Source organism: Eurytemora carolleeae, unplaced genomic scaffold (assembly GCF_000591075.1).
Source record: "Eurytemora carolleeae unplaced genomic scaffold, Eaff_2.0 scaffold20, whole genome shotgun sequence".
In the NCBI taxonomy this organism is placed as follows: domain Eukaryota; kingdom Metazoa; phylum Arthropoda; class Copepoda; order Calanoida; family Temoridae; genus Eurytemora; species Eurytemora carolleeae.
The window spans coordinates 33,521-56,378 of record NW_019396765.1 but is presented as its reverse complement, the minus strand read 5'-3'; the positions used below and the strand labels follow the sequence as shown (position 1 = coordinate 56,378).

Below are 22,858 nucleotides of genomic sequence, written 5' to 3'. Positions count from 1 at the left end.
GGGTAATTTTCTCATTAAGTTCACAGCTAAAGGGAAAGTGTTTAACATCTACAAAATCGTCTTTGTTATCTCATGCTTTCTGGTTACCCCTGTATATTTTCACCTTGCAATAAACAAACTCCATTACTGTTAAACGAGCATATAATCCTTAAAGCAGCAGGAACCATATAATTCCATCCAATACGATCCCAAATGTTGATTGATTGATATAAAGGGGCAGAAATTAACCATGTTGATGTTGTAAACAATTAGAAGAATGATGTCAAGTTGTAGAAAACATTTCATAAGGATGAATGTATACGGCAAGGTAGTGTTTATTTTTCTGTATACATCATAATTTAACTCTTATATTGATTACTGATATGTACATCTTATAACACCCCAAATGCAGTACATATTTCTGAAGTGTAGTATATGTACACAGAAAACTTGCCAAAGTTCTCAATGTCACAGAAAATGTATTTTCATGCTCCCAAATGTATTTTCAATCCCGATCCCATTTGGGATAAGAAATGGAATAATATGGACCCCTGTAAAGCAGTGTGCATGGATGTTGATGCAGTATAACTGACAGTATAAAACAGTATATATAGTATATTCTAATGTTTACCAACAAACTTGAACAATACCAACACTAAAAGGTTTTCTGGTCTATTCATAACTAACACGGGAGATTCAATTATTTCTTTACAAAGCGATTTATTTAATTATTATAGAAACAGGGCTCTTTTCTTTGAAAGGGGGGTGTACTCTGAGTATGGGTAAACTATACTAACTTTCTATATTATATTATACTAGCTGAAGGGCCGTTTGGCCGCTATAGGCAACATATTTATAAACGAATGTCTTGTTTTACTATATAGATTATTTCTATACATGTCCTTTGTAAAATGGTATACCCTGTAAACGTTTTAAACAATAATTAAAAAATCGCCGTTAATATCTGGAAAGTTAAAAATGCTATTTATTCAGTGATAAATTAAATTGCAATAAAAAGCAATCTAATTTTCAGAAAAAAGAGAAGGTATTTCAGTAAATTTTGATCAGAAAAAATTTTGAAGGTACAGGTTGTTGTGATTGGATGCATGTAATCATTAATATGGAATACCTGCAATATTATTACCTGTAATACCTGTAATACCTGGAATACATGGAATACCTGAAACTACTGGAATACCTGGAATACCAGTAAAACCTGTAATACCTGGAATACATGGAATACCCGGAATACCTGGAATTACTGGAATAACTGGAATAACTGGAATAACTGGAATAACTGGAATAACTGGAATACCAGGAATAACTGGAATAAATGAAAAACCTGGAATACATGAATACAAACGTATGAAGTAAGTTTACAATGTTTCATGACCTGCAAACTGTTGGTGAGATGAACTTGTCTCTCCTGTGCCTCCACCAAACCCTTCTCCTTCATCTCTAGCTCCTCCGCCATCCTCTCCATTCCTCTCCTCTCCTCGTTCATCCTCATCCTCTCCTCATCCATCCTCATTCTCTCCTCCTCGATCCGCCTCAACTCCTGTTCAACTCCACGACGCTCCTGATCGAGAAGCTGTTCAGTTCTCCTTCGCTCCTGTTCAACAGCAAACTCCACAGCCTAAACAGCAATTAGACATTATTCAAATACTAAAAAACAGCTAAGTTATATCGTTTTGGTTCAGTTTATAAAAACTTTTACTAAAACTTTTGACATTTTAAAACTGTATTCTGTCAAAGATTGCTTTTATGACATCAATATTTTTTTGTATAAATTTTCTCACAGGGATATTTTGCATAGTGCAATTGTTAGAATAAACCATTTTGAAATTTGTAATAATACTGAGATTTCAGTGGAACCCTTGAAAAGTCCACAAACCCTCAAACACAAAACAATTTACAACCCTACCTACCAGTTAACACAGGAATTAACTAAAAAAAGTGGTCAAAGATATAATTATCTAAAATGGAGAAGTAGTTTATATTCGATATCAATTAATTAAAAATATCAAGGATAACGCGACATTTAAACGGCATTGTTTAACTATAATGAGACTTCTGTTGTTTACTGAATCATTTCTCAGTGACAAATTTTGTAGTTATTGATATGAATTCAAAGTAAAGCGGTAAATATGGTATATGTTCCTTCTTTCTTTAGGCTATGTGTGTTTTTGTGATGGTCCTCTTTCTTTCCCATGAAAAGAGAAATAAAACCAAACCTTTATTTTCTCCGTCTCCATCTGAGCAAGTCGAACCCAGAGTTCTCTGACTCTAGATTCAAGAACAATGTTACGATCTGGTCCGAACCCACCCTCGCGGGGACTTTCTGTACTCGCACTTCGAGGCCTAAACTTTTTATCTATAAATTCGTTCATAACGCGCTAAGTCGACTGCCTCCCCCAGTTAAGGCGTCTAACACAGCCATCATGATCTTTTAAGCATTTTTTTCAACAGTGTTCCCTGTTCAGGAGTATACATTTCAAGAATTGCAGATTTTTTCATCCAATACTTTTTCATTCTATACGTTTTTGCCACAAAATATGATTTATTTCTACCCATATCTCTTCAACCCGATATCGTAGCCTTGTAGGCCATATATGAATTTTATTAGATAAATTATTCTAAGGTTTACATCATCATGTTTCAAAGATATAAAGGATTAGAAAATTTGCGTTTGTGGCAAAATCTCAATTCCTTTATTTGTTTACCCAATTCAGAAAAAAAAATGATTAATAAAGAGAGAGGGGGGATTCAGATTATTAAAGAGAGAGGGGGGGATTCAGATTATTAAAGAGAGAGGGGGGATTCAGATTATTAAAGAGAGAGAGAGGGGGGGGGGGAATTCAGGAAAATATAAAATCCTGACAGTGTTTTGATGATTCCTTGGAATTTACTGAAATCAAAATTTACTCCTCTAGTTCAAAAGTTTACGCTGAATATATAAAGTTTAGTCAATATATCTTATTTGTTCACTTTAAATTAATATTAATTTATAGATAGAAATGTATATTATCATTTCCTAATACAGTGATAACTAGAAAACGATGGTATTGGAAGACGACATTATAGCAATGCTTAAGTGTATTGATTGTACTGTTACAAAGCAAGTATGTTTTACTAAACATTTATTAAATCACAAATTTAGTGAAACATTTGCTGTGTTTCATGCTCATTGGACTTTTAAAAGTTATAACTTGATTCTAAAAGTCGTTTTAATATTTCAGAGTTTTCTGGTTTATCGCTGAAGCAAGTGCATGCAAAAATAGTTGTAGCAATAGCAATAGCAATAGCGATAGCGATAGCGATAGCGATAGCAATAGCAATAGCAATTGCAATTGCAATAGCAATAGCAATAGCAATTGCAATAGCAATAGCAATTGCAATAGCAATAGCAATTGCAATAGCAATAGCAATAGAAATAGCAATAGCAATAGTAATAGCAATAGCAATAGCAATAGCAATAGCAATAGCAATAGTAATAGTAATGAGGATAATGATGATAATGATAATAATAATAATCATGAATATTAAAAAAAATAATAACAATTTAATAAAGAATATTGATTAAAATAGTAAATAAGACAAAAAACCAATAAAATATTCCGTAAAAATCTATAATGACCTGGGACTGGGTGTTAGAACAAACTGGTCACCTGTCATGGCGGTCATCTGGAGATGAGCTTGTTGTTGAATGACCTCCGGACCCGATCCTGACACGACGGACCTTTTTCCCCAACCTGCCCATCCATCCAGGGGTTCCTGTTCCAGCACTACTCATCCTCTCTATACCACTATCTGTTCCCTGTTCCTAGAGTTAGGTATTGTTTTTATCCTTTGCTTTAAGTAACAGTAATTAAGCGTGCTTACAGGTGACCCTCATGCAATGCTGGCAAGGTTTTATGTATTTTCACAAAGGCATTTTCCTAATGACGACTTCCAAATGTGCAATTTTCCAAGTGGCAACTTCCAAAATGTTAGTTTAGCCAATTTGAGGCCCAGCAGGCTGCAATGGGGGGGGGGGAGCTAGCGCTACGCCTAGAACCGGCTAGGGACCGAGTGCTGCAGCTGACACAGACTTGGGATGTTTGGGAAAATAGTTGCCGCTTTGTAAAGTGCCTTTGAGAAAGAACTTAACATAGATGACAATGCCCGATTGACAACGGTACGCTTGAAACCTTTATCTGATTAATTATTTAGAGGATAATGTCGTTTATAGGGTACGTGAATCGAGCACTGCCATCTTTGCATGGAGGATCACTTGAAACATTCAGATTTTAAGGCTTCTTAGGATACTCCACAAACAACTGAGAATCTTTTATAATTTTAGCTTGTCTGTTTGTATCTAATAAATGTTAAATATGCCAACCCAATTGGGAGAACTCACGTAAATTTGGGGAAGGTTTTAACGATTTTCTGAAAATCCCGTAATTTAAACATAAAATCCTTGATAATTTTTGTTTTCAGGAGAAAGATGACAAAATGGCGACTTGAAAAGCCTCAGTTAATAGCAAAAATTGTAGTAAATGTTTCAAAATTATTGTATCCCATACAAGCGCTATGGTCAAATCTTCGACGCCAGTCAGAAGAGATAAATCAAGTAGGTTTTTCAAATAATTCATTAACTATTAATTGGCTTTGTTCAGGGCTATACCTTCTGCAGCAATAACTTTTTTTCATATTTACAAAAAACCGAACTGTTAGAAAAGTTTGAACGTACAGGGTTACCTTCAGAGGATGAGACTTCACAGACGACTGTACAAAATTGCGAGGCAGAAGACTTACTTTAAACTCTTCATTTTGGAAGAGTTTAAAGTCGTCTGTACAGTCTCATTCTTTGTGGGTAACCCTGTAAATATAAGACTTCGCAGTTTTTGTGAAACAAATCGCCTTGAATTGGTGCTGATGCTGAAATTTACCTCCTTCTCTACCCCTCCACCTCCTCCTTCACACTCCAGCAATCCTTTCTCATTCCCCTCCCACTCATGCTTCTCCTTCTTATCCCTACAAACAATCACATCTTTGCCACAAACTCTGATTTTCTACTCCTATATCTTTTAACCCCAATGTCGAATACCTTAGATAACTATGAATTCTGTTAGATCAAATAATCTAAGCTCGAAAGTGTGCACCATCAGGTTGCAAATATATAGGAATTAGAAAATCAGAGTTAGTGACAAATACTCAATTTATTTGACCAATTATAAACTAATAATAAAATTAAAAAAAATCAGATCAAGAAATAATTAAATAAATATAAATAAATTTTTAACACTGCTGCAACAGAAAAATGACGTTTAAATCTGTTTTTTACCCCCCCCCCCCCCTTATTCCTTGTAAATAGATGTTTTTGCCGAAGGTTAAAGATACCAAATTAAATTGCATTATAGGCTCCAACAAACAACCAAAAACTGTAATAAAAAATCAATCATAATAATCGAGTCAATCATAAATCGCATGTTGTAGGATGAAATCCCCGAATGAGGATTATAAAATCCGCAAATCAAATGAGTTCGAAATTGACTGTAACTGGATTGGTACCAATCTAAAAATATTTATTGGAGTAGGGCATTTACTACAATAATACTATTTTTGTTTCCACCGCTGGAATTACACATTTTTTAAACTCAGCATTCAACCGTTGGAAATGCAAGTTTTTATTTATCATTTTTTACCTTCAACCATAACATTACACATTTTTATATATCTTTTTTTGTCTAGCGGACTTAAAATTGAACAAAAATCTAACCTTAGATCAAGATCAACACTACGGCTAGAATCCTCTTCCTCAGTTTCTTCTCTAGCAGCAGAATCAGGTTCAGTGAAATCTATTTGTTCTTCATCTATACTACTACACTCCTTATCTGTAAAATAGAAATATATATATATACTCTACATCTATACTACTATACTCCTTATCTATAAAATAGAAATATATTTATAATCTACATCTATTCTACTATACTCCTTATCTGTAAAATAGAAATATATATATACTCTACATCTATACTACTATACTCCTTATCTATAAAATATAAATATATAAAAACTCTACATCTATACTACTATACGCCTTATCTGTAAAATAGAAATATATATATACTCTACATCTATACTACTACACTACTTATCTATAAAATAGAAATATATATATACTCTACACTACATCTATACTACTATACTCCTTATCTATAAAATATAAATATATATATACTCTACATCTATACTACTATACTCCTTATCTGAAATAGAAACATATATATACTTTACATCTATACTACTATACTCCTTATCTATAAAATAGAAATATATATATACTCTACACTACATCTGTACTACTATACTCCTTATCTGTAAAATAGAAATATATATATATTCTACATCTAAACTACTATACTCCTTATCTATAAAGTAGAAATATATAAATACTTTACATCTATACTACTAAACTCCTTATCTGTAAAATAGAAATATATATATACTCTACAACTATATTACTACACTCCTTATCTATAAAATAGAAATATATATATATACTCTACACTACATCTATACTACTATACTCCTTATCTGTAAAATAGAAATATATATTTATATTCTACATCTAAACTACTATACTCCTTATCTATAAAATAGAAATATATATATACTCTACATCTATACTACTATACTCCTTATCTGTAAAATAGAAATATATATATTTACTCTGCATCTATATTACTACACTCCTTAAATGTATCATAGATATAAATATACTCTACATCCACACTACTACACTCCTAATCTGTAAAAAAGAAATGTATACTCTGCATCTATACTATACACTCTTATCTGTAACATAGAAATATGTATATATACTCTACATCTATAAATATAAAAAGGGCCATGCCTGATTTACAACGGTATAGAGAACCTCAAATTTAAAACAGTCAATCAAGGATGTCTCATTCATTCTTAATTCCTAGTGAGCAAAATGTTGCAAAAATCAAAGATTATGCGAATTATTTAAGACAATACTTAAGCTTTCTTTACTGTACAATGTACATGTCCGGCGCTACAAAAAAGGCAAAATGAAAAGCCTAGGCGTTGCGACACTTAAAAGTTGACCAGTCTTTAAAAAATGTTAAACTTTATATTGCTGCCAGGATATATGTGGATTATACCACATCATTATATATTATATCTTCCACATTTAGATCAGATAGGGTGTCAAGGGTACCGTTAAAAATAGAGCATGGCCATCTTAGCATTCAGGATCACTTGAAATTACGCTTACAGTTCCTATAAAATTACGTATCCCGTCCTTACATAGTAATGTTTATTTACCTAAACTATGCTCATCACTGTCTACACTAAGTAGTCTATATATTCCTTGTTTAACCTCAGCTAGCTGTCTAGCTAACCTGCTTTCCCTCTCAAATCTAAACAAACAAATTTGAAAAAATATAGCATAACTTTTATTTTAAAGGGACTACTTTGATCTTAAACTAATGTGGGAGGTACCAATTATTGAGAATCATTAGATGCCTTCTTTCAATTTCCATAATCAATTCCCTAACTGTTATATCAAGAATGAAAAGGCCTAGTATTTATAATCATGATTATAAGCTATATAAATATATTTAATATAGAATTATTATAAGGAAGCCAAATCAAGGAATTTTTATAAAAATTATTCAAAGTTCTTGCGACAAGAAGAAGAAGAGTACAAAAAAGGGCAAGGCATAACCTAAAATAACAAAGGACTGGTTATAAAGAAACATAAAATATCTGAATAACATGAAGTGTTTAAAGGGAGTGTTCGCGAAAAATGAAAGGAGGTATAGGCTTAATGCAATAAAAAAGCGCTTTTAATCGCTAATAATCTTACTTCTATCTGTTGCGTCTATAAGGAGAAACTTGTTAAAAACGTCTCATACCGAATAACTTACAGTCCATACAAATTCAGAAAATTGCAACATGCAACTTAGTCCGTAAAAAAATCAATTTAATTTCAAACAAATCATTTAGATATTACAACCTATAGTCATCGATTATCTTTCGTCACATTTGTTTATAGTTTATATTTTATATATTTTTTAATTAATTTGTTTTGAATTTGATTATTTCTCTTGCGGCTTGCGCAACTATCTAAGAATGCCGCGGACCAATCATATTTTTCGAAATCAGTTAAAACGTTTTCTAAAAAAATAAAATATTATAAAATATAAACTATATACAAATGTGGCGAAAGATAATCGATGACTATAGGTTGTACTATCTGAATGATTTGTTTGAAATTAAATGGATTTTTTACGGTCTAAGTTGTATGTTGCAATTTTCTGAATTCAGTATGAGACGTCTTTAACAAGTTTCTCCTTATAGACGCAACAGAAAAAAATGCATTATATGCATTTAAGAACAAATTGATATACAGAGTACGCACATTATTAAGATCAACATCGAACATCGAACTAAGAGCGTATTAAAGGCTATTAATTACCTTGGACATATCTCTGAAGCAGCGCTGTTAAGATTACTGCTACTCTCACTACTTAGACTAACATTACTTCTGTAGCTCTCATGTTCCTCCTGACCCGCGTAGCTACTGCTTTTATACTCATATCTTGGTACTTCTTGGCGTGTGTATCCTCTACTCTGATATGTATTCTTGTCCTCTTGTTTTGATTCAGATTCAGCAGATTCGCGGAGCTTTATTCGTTCCGTTGAACCAACCGCAGATGAGTCAGTTTTAGTCAAATTTGATGTGAAATTTTGCGTAACTTCGAGTGTTTGTTCAAGTTTCTCTCTAGTGTTTACGATGAACAGCCCGGAATTGGACGGATTGGGACTCAGACTCGAAGATGGAGTACTAGAACATCTTCCAGGGTTCTGGTCTAGAGTAGAAATAATTTCCAATAATTTGTTTAATTATTAAAAAAAAATTATGAATTATAATTTTACTATTCTGGAAAACATTAAACGGTACTGTAGACGTAATTTTAAGTAACGTTCCGTAATAGTGGCATTTCCGATTCACAACGGTATCCCTAAAGTATAATCAGATCAGATGAGCTGGTTGTCATCTTATATTTGAAAGTTGATTCTATTCTATTGTGGTTTCTCTTAGAAGTGTTGAGTTCACACTGTACGCAGCTTATACTGGGTTTTACATCAATTCAAGGTTTAAAGGGTACCGTTGTATAGAGCACAGCCCTCTTTGCATGGAGGGTCATATGAAATTACGCTTACATAGTCCCTTTAAGAGGGGCTCAACCGGGAGTAAGGAATAGAAGGGAGATATAACTGATGTATAATCCTATGGTAGGACGAACCGCGTCAGTTGTATCTCCCTTCTATTCCTTACTCCCTGGGCACGAAGCGCCTAGTCAAGAAGCATAATGTTAACATAAATACATCACCTTGATTACTGTTGTTCAATCCAAGCAGAGTAGATTTTGTCTCGGAGGAAACAATCTGAAAATATTGATTTTAACTTGGACCAAATATATCTTAAGATAATTATGTTTTAAGACAAAGGACGAATTAAAAGAATTTGAGCTCAAACATGGTTAGTTTCCCTTGACATTGTATGCAATGTTTCGAGATTTGAGCCAGCGCTCAATTGGAACCGGTTTTTGGCGGTTCAGCGACGCGGTTTGAATTCTTTAAATTCGGCCTCTGAACTCGCTGACGCTATTTAAAGTAAATGTTTTTATTTTCTTAAAATATGGCTGATGTAATTTTTTATTTAATTAAACCATCTAGATATATAAAGAGAACATAAATATTAAAAAAAAAAATTTTTAGATAATTTTTATAATGTTTTTGATTTGACTTGCGAACTAAAGTTAAGGCAATCTTTATTCTGACAAATACTTTAAATAGGTCTACAGATAAAAGTAAACTCAGAAAACAAAACAAAAGTTTGTAAAAAAAATGTAATATGATAATTTTTAAAATGAATAAAAACATTTATCAAATTAATTGTCTCTTTCTCACAATAAATTAATTAAAAAGCTTGAGCAGGGATATTTCTTTAACATCAATACTCAATACCTGTCCTCTCTTTAAAAATAATTTTATTTATCTAATATAAAAGTATGTTTTATTTAGGGGGAATTTAACTATATTTTTAACTTGTATTGTGATTAACCTAACCTAGCTACTTCTGTAAATAGCTACTCAAAACTTGTATTGTGATTAACCTAACCTAGCTACTTCTGTAAATAACTACGTCAAACCTGTATTGTGATTATATACTTGATAAAAACGCATCATGGAGAATTTTTTATTATTTTATGAAAACTTAAAATCAACTTTACCACGGGCAGCCGTAGTACATTTGAATTTACTAGCCGGGTCAACCTTTTCGGTGCCAGTTTGTACTGTATCGCCCTGACATTGGGTAAATAAAACGGACAGTCAATAGGACTAGCCGGTGCAACAAGGTTGACGCGGTCAGACTTCAGGTTAAATTTACTTTTACTAAAGGGTCAGAGGTACGTGTTATAGTTGTTTCCATACATAATTTATGAACAAATATTAAATGTGACATCTAAATTGAAAAGCTTGGTTAGCGACAAATCGGACAGTTTTCTTAGTAAATTTCATTCATCATACGATAAAAATCAAAGTACAGTTGTATAATTGGCGTCTTTTTAAAATTCATTTATAAAACGATCACTGAGAATTTTGTAATTAGCGACTGGTATATTTGTGTGTGCCCTAAACATTTCCAGAAAAATATAAGATAATATAATAATAATATAATTTTAAACGCCAATGATTCCCAAGGGTTTTAGCAACCCCTGTATAAATATATAAAGTTTAGTATCCCATGGTTTGAATGAAACTGTCCCAGTGTCCCCTGTACCTTAGCTTTTCTTGAACTCAGGTCTGCAGGCTCTAATACACTATCCCTAGATTAGAAATAGTTAAGGGAATATATTCATTCATATATTTTTATATATATATATATATATATATTTCAGTTTTTTACTTCACATTTTTNCTACACTCTACACTCTACACTCTACACTCTACACTCTACACTCTACACTCTACACTCTACACTCTACACTCTACACTCTACACTCTACACTCTACACTCTACACTCTACACTCTACACTCTACACTCTACACTCTACACTCTACACTCTACACTCTACACTCTACACTCTACACTCTACACTCTACACTCTACACTCTACACTCTACACTCTACACTCTACACTCTACACTCTACACTCTACACTCTACACTCTACACTCTACACTCTACACTCTACACTCTACACTCTACACTCTACACTCTACACTCTACACTCTACACTCTACACTCTACACTCTACACTCTACACTCTACACTCTACACTCTACACTCTACACTCTACACTCTACACTCTACACTCTACACTCTACACTCTACACTCTACACTCTACACTCTACACTCTACACTCTACACTCTACACTCTACACTCTACACTCTACACTCTACACTCTACACTCTACACTCTACACTCTACACTCTACACTCTACACTCTACACTCTACACTCTACACTCTACACTCTACACTCTACACTCTACACTCTACACTCTACACTCTACACTCTACACTCTACACTCTACACTCTACACTCTACACTCTACACTCTACACTTTACACTCTACAATCTACACGCTACATGCTACTCTACACTATGGCCAAACACTATGGATTCTGCACTCTACAGTCTACAGTCTACCGTCAACACTCTACACATTAAAAGATTGAAAGTATGCAATTTAAAGATTAGACAGGGGCAGTAGAGCAGTGTATCTTTAATATTCCCTTTACCTATAGCAAATTAGTTAAAAACTAGCAAATCATTCGCTATTCATAAAATACAGGGATACATATTTCATTTGTCAGTAGAATACAGGGATACATATCAGTATATTACAGGGATACATATTCTCGATATCAGTAGAATACAGGTATACATATCAGTATATTACAAGGATACATATTCTTATATTTCAATATCTAAAAATATTAAAATATTAAAATATCAAAATATCAAAATTTTGCAAATGACTCCAACTCATCTATGTTTTTTTAGTTTTAGGAAACCTTTCATTAAAATAAAAAATTAAAAAAGCATTTTGGCTTCCTGGATCTAGGTCCAAAGAGCAAAATATCAACCAAAAACTGCAAACAAAAATTTGTTTACTCTCAAAACCCAAATCTAAATTGTGGAACAAAAGAGAAATTATCAAAAATTTCCTTAACTCTGAATAATTCATCAAGTTTAACCTTAAAAAGCGAAAGAAAAAGAATATGAAAATTCTTCTTCTGTTCAAAAATTCGGTAAATCTTACAGAAATGTTTATGACCTGGATCCGGATCCATTTTTTTTTACTGCGGATCCAGGATTTGGATCCGAATCAAAATTACATGGATGATGGATCCTAAGCACTGGAAAAAAGAATTTAATTCTGTTCCTACCTATTTCTCCAGGTACTCCCTTGAACACTAGAAACTGATTCTTTATCTGAACTTTGAGTCGTCTCACTGAAAAAACAAATTGTACATTATACATAATCAACCTTAAAAGACTACGTGGCGTAATTTCAATTGACCTTCAATATAAAAGTTAACTTCACTAATTGGAAAAGGTTCCTTTTTAAGGGATTGTAAGCGTAATTTCAAGTGACCCTTCGTGCAAAGATGGGAATACTAGATTCACAAAGCTATCGATGAAAGCTTAATCAGAATCTATAATGTTGAAGATTTTATAGTGTTCTTGGTTTAAATAAGTGTTTAATTCTGACTATACATAAATGTTTTCTTGCAGTAGATATGCGCAAGTCACTTTTGAAGATTAAAAATCATAAACATTGATATATAATTCAAACTAGACCACCCAAAGGTTATAAGGGTACTGTTGTGCATCGGGCATTGTCACTTTAGCATAAAGGGTCACTTAAAATGACGCTTACAGTCCCTTTAAGGTTATCGTTTTGATTCATGCATGTAGATATTCAGATAAACGGTCACTTATAATTAAATGTACAGTTTCTTTTATTAGGTTTTAGAAGAAAGTCCAATCTCACTGTTAAAACTATTTTATTACGTTATATTTTGTCAAATAAAAACTATGACTAAAAAGTACATCAAATCAAATCAAATCAAATCATGAATTTAGGGAAAACTTCAGGCTCCATTAAGCAGCCTGGAGGTTCAAGTCCTGACTGCAAAACGGGATTTCAGCCCGAATCTGAATCTAATTTTGACATTTTCTATAAATCATGTTAAAGATTTTTTAACGTACCTTATTCTTATCTGATAATCATTCCTGATCTCTATTTCACTGACACTGTAAGGTTCTTCTTTAGACGTATTGGAACACAAAGACTAAAAAAAAAAAAATAATAAAAAAAAGAATCTTTAAGAGATAAGATTAAATTTTTAAACATCAAACGTAAAAGAAACAACAATAGAATCATTATAAACAACAAAACATTAACCTAAACAACTACAAAAACAAAACAACGTCAAAAAGCAACAGCAAAATCAACAACATCGACAGTAGTAACAAAAACACGAGTATCCACAAAAAAAGACAATATTAGCAACAACAGCAACAATAATGACAACAAAAAATTTAAATCGTCAACAACAGCAGCAGCAAGAAAAAAAAGATTTGCAATAACAACAAGAAAAACAAAAAAACATTTGCAACAACGACAACAACAATAAAAATAACAAAAGCAACAAAAATAAACATAAAAAAAACAACAAAACCAACATTTAAGATGAATATAAGAACTGTAAGAAGCTGACCTGCAAGTGAGGCTGAGGATCCTCGTCTAGAAGGGTCAGACTGTTCAGGAAATCGTTTGAAGTTAAAGAAGTATGCTGACTGGACCAGCGGTATGGATCAAAGGCTAGAGAGTTACTCGTGCTAAATACAAACATTTTTTATATCTTCAAGAAATTCAGAAAATTAAAATGTACCTTTAATGTCTTCTTTAAATTATCATTGGCGACACTTTTTTATTTAAAAATTGAGAAAATGGACGGATCAACTCCTAAAATGCTCAGGTCTTTCATTTTTCCTTTACAGTCCCTTTAAGTGCTACTATAACAAAAACAAGAACTAAAAACTGTCCGATTTTAGTGATTAAAACGAGTTTAAATGTGAATGTCAACGTCACATAAAAATTAGGTCGACAGTCCCATTAAGACCATAGTTTTTGAGATTAAGATTTACAGAATCGCTATTGGTACTCTTTAAAAGGAACATAAGGAACTGGAATCTACAAAAAACCCCCAATGTGGAACCCCCAAACCGCCGCCAGGTGTGGGAAGCACTGCACCCTCCCCCACCCGTTAACCCCCCACAAAAGGATAGTGTGTTGTTTAATGTTAACCTGGCAGGTTCCGTTATCTCCTCAACTGTATCCAACCTCTCTCTTCTCATCAACTCTAGCTGATTGAACTGCTCCAACTGGTTGAACTCCTCCAAGTTCAACCCCTCCTCGAACAAGAAGCTCTCCTCCAAATCATCCAGCTCGTAATTCCGCGCATACGCTCCATCCTCCGTTTTTTCAGACAAAACCTCGTCCTCGCGGTCGTCTTCTCCAATTTTTTCGAGTTCGTCCCGGCTGCCGAGTTCGTCCCTACTCCCAGATCCTTCGTCCCTGCTATTACTATTTTCGCAAGGTTTAACTGTATCCAGAAGCTCAGTTTCAGTATCACTTCCGTTCTCACTAAGGGGTAAGAAATAAGGGTTATTAATTAGACATTATCACATTAGGGTCATTCTTTATCAAGTAAGCCACCCCAAGGAAGTCCATGTCATGGATTTTCCATAATGAATCCAAAGATTATGCAAAGTTTTATTTTTGGAATTTACTTGTTATTGGAGCTAGGAGCTTTTAAACCTTAATTCTATAATGTTTTTAGAAAATTCGCCTTAGCAAAGAAAACTTTTCTATCAAGAAAGGCGCTTTTTCTTGCTAGAAATATTTTCGATAAATATACCAAAATTATTATTATAAAGTTTTGCACTTAAAAATCTAATCTTAAAAAACCTGAAATTTTCACTCAGAAGGTTTTCACAGCTTTGAGATTGTTGTTGAGTATTCATCAATCCTAGAAAACAGTGGTTAAGATCCGAAAAAATATAGGGTTCCATAGATCCAGATTACATATCCAGGGGGCATATTATAAACCAAAATATACAGCAAACATACATATTTTCCTAATACACACAATCTTATATTTTTGACTAAAAAGACATTGATAGAACCTCTAAATAATATATAATTTATCATTCAAACATGAACAAAGTTTTTTTTATAGATCTGCATCAAAATTGATTCTAAGCATTGCAAGAAAATAAGGGGAGACTCAAACTATTATTAGACAGTAAAGAAAAAACTTGTTACTTATTCAAAACCAGAAGTGTTAGATTTCTCTTTCGAACCTGTGAAATATTTGTTGTTACAATAATCTCTTATAGAGGTTTGTTACCTGTATAAAGAGAGCTAGAATATACAATAATCTCTTATAGAGGCTTGTTACCTGTATAAAGAGAGCTGGAATATACAATAATCTCTTATAGAGGTTTGTTACCTGTGTAAAGATAGCTAGAATATACAATAATCTCTTATAGAGGTTTGTTACCTGTATAAAGAGAGCTGGAATATACAATAATCTCTTATAGAGGTTTGTTACCTGTATAAAGATAGCTGGAATATACAATAATCTCTTATAGAGGTTTGTTACCTGTATAAAGAGAGCTAGAATATACAATAATCTCTTATAGAGGTTTGTTACCTGTATAAAGAGAGCTATAATATACAATAATCTCATATAGAGGTTTGTTACCTGTATAAAGAGAGCTAGAATATACAATAATCTCTTATAGAGGTTTGTTACCTGTATAAAGAGAGCTAGAATATCCAGCACACGGATTCACATCCTAGTGATAATAAAATAAAATATAATATATATAATAACAAATTTTGTTATTATCGACTAAGGGAAACTGTCACATCCATTTATTGCGAATTTTTACTTCAGAGCTCCACAGTTTCTCAAAGTGGAATAAAAAGATACCTACATCACTACATTTGATTTTTTATGGTGTTATTTGGAATTTCATTTAGATCATTTTACTTTTACGAGGATTTTTCAGTTTTCCAATTGAAGAAGCGAAACACACTTCTTCTCTTAAAAAAACAAGTTTTGACCGACCTAGGTAAAACTCTTTATATTTAGACAATCTGCTGAGATGTTACTAAGACTACTCCTGGACTATACCTGTGTTAAACTCTCTATATTTAGACTATCTGCTGAGATGTTACTAAAACTATACCTGGGTAAAACTCTCTATATTTAGACTATCTGCTGAGATGTTACTAAGACTATACCTGGGTAAAACTCTCTATATTTAAGACTATCTGCTGAGATGTTTCTAAGACTACTCCTGGACTATACCTGGGTAAAACTCTCTATATTAAGACTATCTGCTGAGATGTTACTAAGACTACTCCTGGACTATACCTGGGTAAAACTCTCTATATTTAGACTATCTGCTGAGATGTTACTAAGACTACTCCTGGACTGCTCCACTGATTCCTAGATATTTTCATCATTAAAAATTCATCTGAATCTATACCATCCAAGGTTTAAACCGTTCAGGGCTGAAAACTTTAGAATGGTAGATATCAAGATTAATGCTTAAACTCCTGGTTAACTAAACCCAAGATTATTTTAAAACGCATTCGATATCCAAGAAAGAAGTTAAAGAATTAACCAATCAGCGTTTCATGTTAAGATGTACTCTTTAACTTATGAAAAACCGGTTTGGATTTCTGGTGTTGATGGTGTCATATCAGTTGAACTAAACATCGATTGAACGAACGTAAGTTTTGGATTAATATTTATTAAGACTAACGTTCAAAATGACAAAAGTCCTAAAATATGTTTTTTAATAATTTCATATGAACATGATTAAATTTATAATAGCTTAAATGCTTTAAAAGCTGGCTTGTGAACAGCTGACTTTAATTCAAACGTATATTAGTCCAATCGATATAGCATTGTATCTGTAATTGTTATCAAACGTAACTTTTATACAGTAGAAATATCCGAAAAGAGGATTATCAGAGGAAAATCAAAAGTGTGTACATTGGATACTAAGGTTAAGCAAGGTCCATTTAATTCCCAAAATTGCTGATTTTCTCGATCCCAAAATAATTGTTTTCCCCCAATTGTAAAAAGAAATGCCCCCAATTAAAAAAAAAAATTTTCAAATTCCACTAACACATTTGCCCCCATTGCCCCCAATTTGAAAAAAATTCCCAATTTAAAAAAATTTTAAATTCCAATAACACATTTGCCCCCATTGCCCCCAATTAAAAAACATTTTAAATTCCACTAACACATTTGCCCCCATTTGCCCCCAATTATAAAAAATGCCCCCAATTACAAAAAATGCCCCCAATTAAAAAACATTTTAAATTCCACTAACACATTTGCCCCCAATTTAAATAAAATTTCAAATTCCACTAACTCATTTGCCCCCAATTGCCCCAAATTGGGAAAAAATTGCCCCCAATTGTAAAAAATGCCCCCAATTTAAAAAACATTTTCAAACTCCATTAACACATTTGCCCCCAATTTAAATAAAATTTCAAATTCCACTAACACATTTGCCCCCATTTGCCCCCAATTATAAAAAATGCCCCCAATTAAAAAACATTTTCAAATTTACTAACACATTTGCCCCCAATTTAAAAAAATGCCCCCAATTTTTTTTAAATTATCATTTTTTTAAAATTTGCCCCCATTTCTTTCAAATTTGTCAATCCCAAATGGGATTGAAAAAGGAATTATATGGACCCCTGAGATTAAGCGATCGTGATTAAGGATATATTATTCTGAAGTTTTCAGCTTAGACCGGATAAAGCAGAAAATAACGTCTCAAATCTATACCTCAACAAATTTGTACACACAAATTTAAAACTTAGTTCATTATTTTTAAACGGAAATAGAAAATGATTTTTTATAGAAAGAAATACGAAGACGACAATAATTGCACAGATTTCTAGTTTCTTAAAAAAATAAAAACACCTCTGAAAAAAATAACTGTTTTTTAAAGTTTTACCCGAACAAGAAGCAAAAAGAAAATTCACATAAATTACAAATATACTTGAACTATGCATAAGAAGAGAAATGCAACTACACAATCTCAGTGGTTTATTTTATTGCTCAGTTAAGGGAGGATTAATATTTTATATTCAAAGCGTAGAATTTTCAATGCGGAATTCCGCCAACAGATGATTAGCAAATGATCCTAGAAAGGGGTGGAAAATGGACAATGGACATCGACTTAAATAAAACCGCCAAGGGGTTAAGGCAACCGACTCAGTGCGTCAAGAAATACATAATCAAAAAATTACAACCAAATGTATGGAGTTTGAAGCAAGTGTTCACTTTCTTTGAACTAACAAAGAAGAAAGCTTTAACCATATGAAAAAATCAAGAAAAGGAAAAGGGGGTTACGAAGCACCCAAAATTCTATTAATGAATAATTCAATCATTTAATTACTCCTATTTATAATAATTTTGTCGTCGAAATAAATTTTTATTTATATATTCATTTTCTTAATTTTTTGCAACCCCAGTCCACACTATGAATCCTCCATGGCCTGCATCACATTCCTTTCTTGAATGCAATTTCATAACTCAGGAAACATTTTACCAAAATGTACAGGAGTAGTTCCTCGAAACGTTTTAACATTTCTATTTAAAGTATTAAACCAAATAACTGGTTCAAGGAATATATAAAGAATCAGACTGATCGTTTTAGATAAAAATAAAGGAATGAAAAGAGACGTTGAATTTTATTTTTTATTGGTACTATGGCTATATTGATTACATTGATATGTACGCTCTTTAAGTTTTTATTTTTAAAGTTGCATGTAGATTAGAAAGGTAAACTGAAAACGGTAATATCTAAATTATAATGTAAAAACAGGAAATTAAAGTTACAACCTCGTATTCTTGGTTTTTCTGAATTCAAGTTATCTAAACTATACAATTTTACAAATATTTCACTATTTTTTAATAAAACAATTAAAGAAATATTGAATAGGCAAAAAAAATCTACTTTGAATCGGAGTCAGATTTTATGAATAGCAAGAAGTACAAGTTAAACTCTATCTCCAGTGTGCAGTAAACTATGACCTTACTGGAGAAATAGTTCAACTATCTGTACCAAGTTCAACTACTATTCATTAAAACCGACCACAGGCCTGGTTAAACAAATGAAGAACAATCTCTTCCAATATATCTAAACATTAACTAGTGATTGAACTAGATCAATGGTAGAACTGCAAAGCACTAAAATCCGACCACAGGCCTGGTTAAACAAATGAAGAACAATCTCTTCCAATATATCTAAATATTAATTAGTGATTGAACTAGATCAATGGTAGAACTGCAAAGCACTAAAATCCGACCACAGGCCTGGTTAAACAAATGAAGAACAATCTCTTCCAATATATCTAAATATTAACTAGTGATTGAACTAGATCAATGGTAGAACTGCAAAGCACTAAAATCCGACCACAGGCCTGGTTAAACAAATGAAGAACAATCTCTTCCAATATATCTAAATATTAACTAGTGATTGAACTAGATCAATGGTAGAACTGCAATGCACTAAAATATCAATTCTATTTAATATTTAACATCGGCCTTAAACTTTCAACAGATATAAACCTTTGGCAAGGTCATCGAGTACAAGCGAAAAATGAATTTAAGAAAAGTTTAGTCCAAAAAACATACATCAGGAATGGTGTTAGGATTATTTTGCATTTAAAAAAAAAAAACTATTATGAATTAATATTAATGGGGGATAAAACAAGTCTCTGGGACAACACAAAACAAATTCAGGTTTTGAGTTTAATATCCTACCCTTATACAAGGTGTGGGGGGGGGGAGGGCATTTACAGCTCTTACAGCCCCCCCCCCACTCTGTATACGCCCCCTGGTAATATATTGATAATGAATAAGGCTCTTACCTGTCTTTCTAGTTTCCTCTGTCGGGTACGCATTTCTTCCTCATCAATTGGTGCGTCATTGGGTATTTTTGCGTCAATATCTTTGTGTGCGTCATTGTTTATTTGTGCGTCATTATCTGGCAGTGTTTGATCCATTTGATCGGTATTATTTATCAGTGGTTTCCGTTTTTCATTCTGAACATTTTTTTGGTAATATTTAATGAATTTTTAGATTAAAAAGAGGATATTAGATCGTTACCGTGAGCTGGGAACATCTGTGTTGGATACTTATAATCCTAATCACTTCATCTCAATATCCACTGCGCGCACTTTTAATTTGAAAATCAATAAAAAAAACTATACCCCTCCACATCTTTACTTTAGTTGTTCCTTCCCTGATCAAAGCTCCCTTCAACCCTCGACTGGGTACGATTACTACGCGGGATATAGAATAAAGATTAAATTAATCTGCAGATTAACAGAAGTTCGAGATTATGCAGTGATCTCGATATTTACAATACAAGAGTTCCCAGATCTGGCTTTATTCATAGACATTTAATCTATAAGTGTCATAAATGATTCACAACAGTAAAATCCTTCAAACCTTTTTCATTGACTTTTGTCTATATGAAATGTAACCTACGTTGGCGGCCTTTTCCATCTTAAGTCATCAAGTCTTAATAATAAAAAATACCGTCGCAGGTAAAAGATTTAAATTTCCATAGAGAAAATAGATATCTGTTAATTTGAATAAAAAGGTAAAGTGTTGTTAATCACTTAGGGCATTTGCAACAGGAAGCTAGGATGGTCACCTAAAGTCACCTTAAAGGGACTGAACTGAAAGCCAAATTTAGGTAAACCTCCATGCAAAAATAACAATGCCCGATTTAAACGATTGCCTTGAAACCTTAATCTGATAAAATGTGGAAGAACGTAATTTTTTAAGTGTTTATTTTTGCGAATTTCTCATTGCTTCTTTCAATCAAGAAATGCGCATATCACTTTTGCAGAGAAACCACAACTAAAAATAAACACTTTATATAAACAAAAACATGCATATCTGATAAATACTTAATCAGACAAAGCTTTAAAGGAAAACGATGTAAATCGCCTACAGTCCTTTAAAAGACCGTTCAAAGTATAATAACGGTTTAGTTAATTTTTCCTAGGGTAAAGATTTATAAAGAAAAAAATGTTTCCTTTTTTGATTCCATTGTCTCTTCTCCGGTGTTATCCATAGCTACTAGTCAATCTGAAACATCAAATTATTTCTTCGTATTTGTCTCTATGTTTCTACGTATCTATGTCTTTATGTCTCTATGTCTTCATGTGTCGATGTCTTTATGTCTCTATGCTTATATGTCTCTATGCTTATATGTTTCTATGTTTCTATATCTCCATGTCTCCATGCCACAGGGATTTACCATAACATTTCCCCCAAATAGTCCATAAAATCTGTCACAAATAGTATCTTAACCCATAAGCACGGCTGCACATAGTAATATGCTTAGTCCATAAAATTTGCCAGAATTAGTAACTGGGTCCAAAAAATGCCACAAATAGTATCTAAGTCTTTAAAATCTGCCACAAATAGTAACTTAGTTACTAAAATCTTCCGTGAATTATATCTTAGTTCATAACGTCTACCGTAAATAATATCTTAGTCCATAACATCTGCCGTAAAATATATCGTATTCCATAACATCCGACGTAAATAATATCTTATACTATAACATCTGTCGAAAATAATATCTTAGACCATAGCATCTGCCGTATATAATATCCTATTCCATAACATCTGCCGTATATAATATCTTATTCCATAACATCTGCCATATATAATATCGTATTCCTCTGTCGTAAATAACATCTCATCTTATCAATAATATATTTCGGGTTGGGTTGACCCTCATCAGTTCTGAGATTGTTTCTGTCATGAACATACAATATTAATACAACAAATCTGCCACAACATTAAGTCTTAACCCTGCGAAACAAAATCTGTAGATGAACCCCTGAGTTAGTGAAATGTTCATGTGTTCATAACAATGTTTTATGTAGATTATGTATTTTTATTGATTTGTCCTAAATTGTGCAAATTAGCAAGTTAGAACTAAACCAATCTAATAAGTGTTTAATCAATAGCTTAGATTTGTTTTCTCTTGTTCAAATTCTTAAACCAAACAGAGACCCGCCCCCCGTACACACTCCCCTCCCCACCACGCTGTTACATCATCTATACATTATTTGCCAAGAACTGTTTTATAAAAATTAAGTTCTTAAAGGGACTGGATGAATAATTTTACGTGACCTTCCATGCAAAGATGACAATACTCTATTTACAACGGTACCCTTTAAACCTTTAACTGATCATTGAGCTGATTAAACTCATTGTGTTCATCTCTCTGATTGTGTTCCAATTGCCGTAAAATGAGTGTACACTAGCGTATGGCGTGAACTCGACACAGCTGATGTCACATATTAACTCGAAAATACCGAAGAAGTCGGTGTCCAAAGGGGTTTTAATTTAATATAAATAGTTATATTTTCTGCAACTTTGAGAAAGTAAATATAATTGTTTCTGAAATATATAAAAGCTTTCTATTCAAGCATTCAACAATTATAAGTATCGTTGCAACATCCTTGATCACTAATCTGTCAAAGGTTTAAAGGGTACTGCTGTAAATTGAACACGCAACTCTTATAAAAATGAATGGTAACTTTAGATTAGGCCTACGGTCCCTTTACACTTTAGAGATAAGGTAAATCCAAAGAAATACCAAATTTCAAATCCCAATACACAAAGTTGGGTTTTACTCCA

At 32.7% G+C, this 22,858-nt stretch overlaps 1 protein-coding gene across 6 annotated transcripts in view; it reads right to left on the bottom strand.

Moving 5' to 3' along the window:
- Positions 1 to 22,858, bottom strand: part of LOC111708359 (rootletin) — a 49,574-nt gene that overhangs the window by 25,372 nt on the left and 1,344 nt on the right. The window contains exons 2-19 of one of the 6 annotated variants that reach the window (XM_023481693.1): positions 21,237 to 21,289; positions 20,059 to 20,232; positions 16,532 to 16,606; positions 15,905 to 15,947; positions 15,055 to 15,115; positions 14,392 to 14,730; positions 13,802 to 13,922; positions 13,290 to 13,372; positions 12,464 to 12,529; positions 10,847 to 10,892; positions 9,393 to 9,447; positions 8,474 to 8,867; positions 7,318 to 7,412; positions 5,741 to 5,855; positions 4,911 to 4,995; positions 3,648 to 3,802; positions 2,214 to 2,340; positions 1,373 to 1,615 (exon numbers count right to left, since the gene is read on the bottom strand). In XM_023481693.1, coding sequence (XP_023337461.1) covers positions 1,373 to 1,615; positions 2,214 to 2,340; positions 3,648 to 3,802; positions 4,911 to 4,995; positions 5,741 to 5,855; positions 7,318 to 7,412; positions 8,474 to 8,867; positions 9,393 to 9,447; positions 10,847 to 10,892; positions 12,464 to 12,529; positions 13,290 to 13,372; positions 13,802 to 13,922; positions 14,392 to 14,730; positions 15,055 to 15,115; positions 15,905 to 15,947; positions 16,532 to 16,606; positions 20,059 to 20,232; positions 21,237 to 21,275 — 2,316 coding nt within the window. In that variant the 5' untranslated portion in view covers positions 21,276 to 21,289. The other 5 variants (XM_023481694.1, XM_023481698.1, XM_023481697.1 and 2 more) reach the window with 5 other exon arrangements.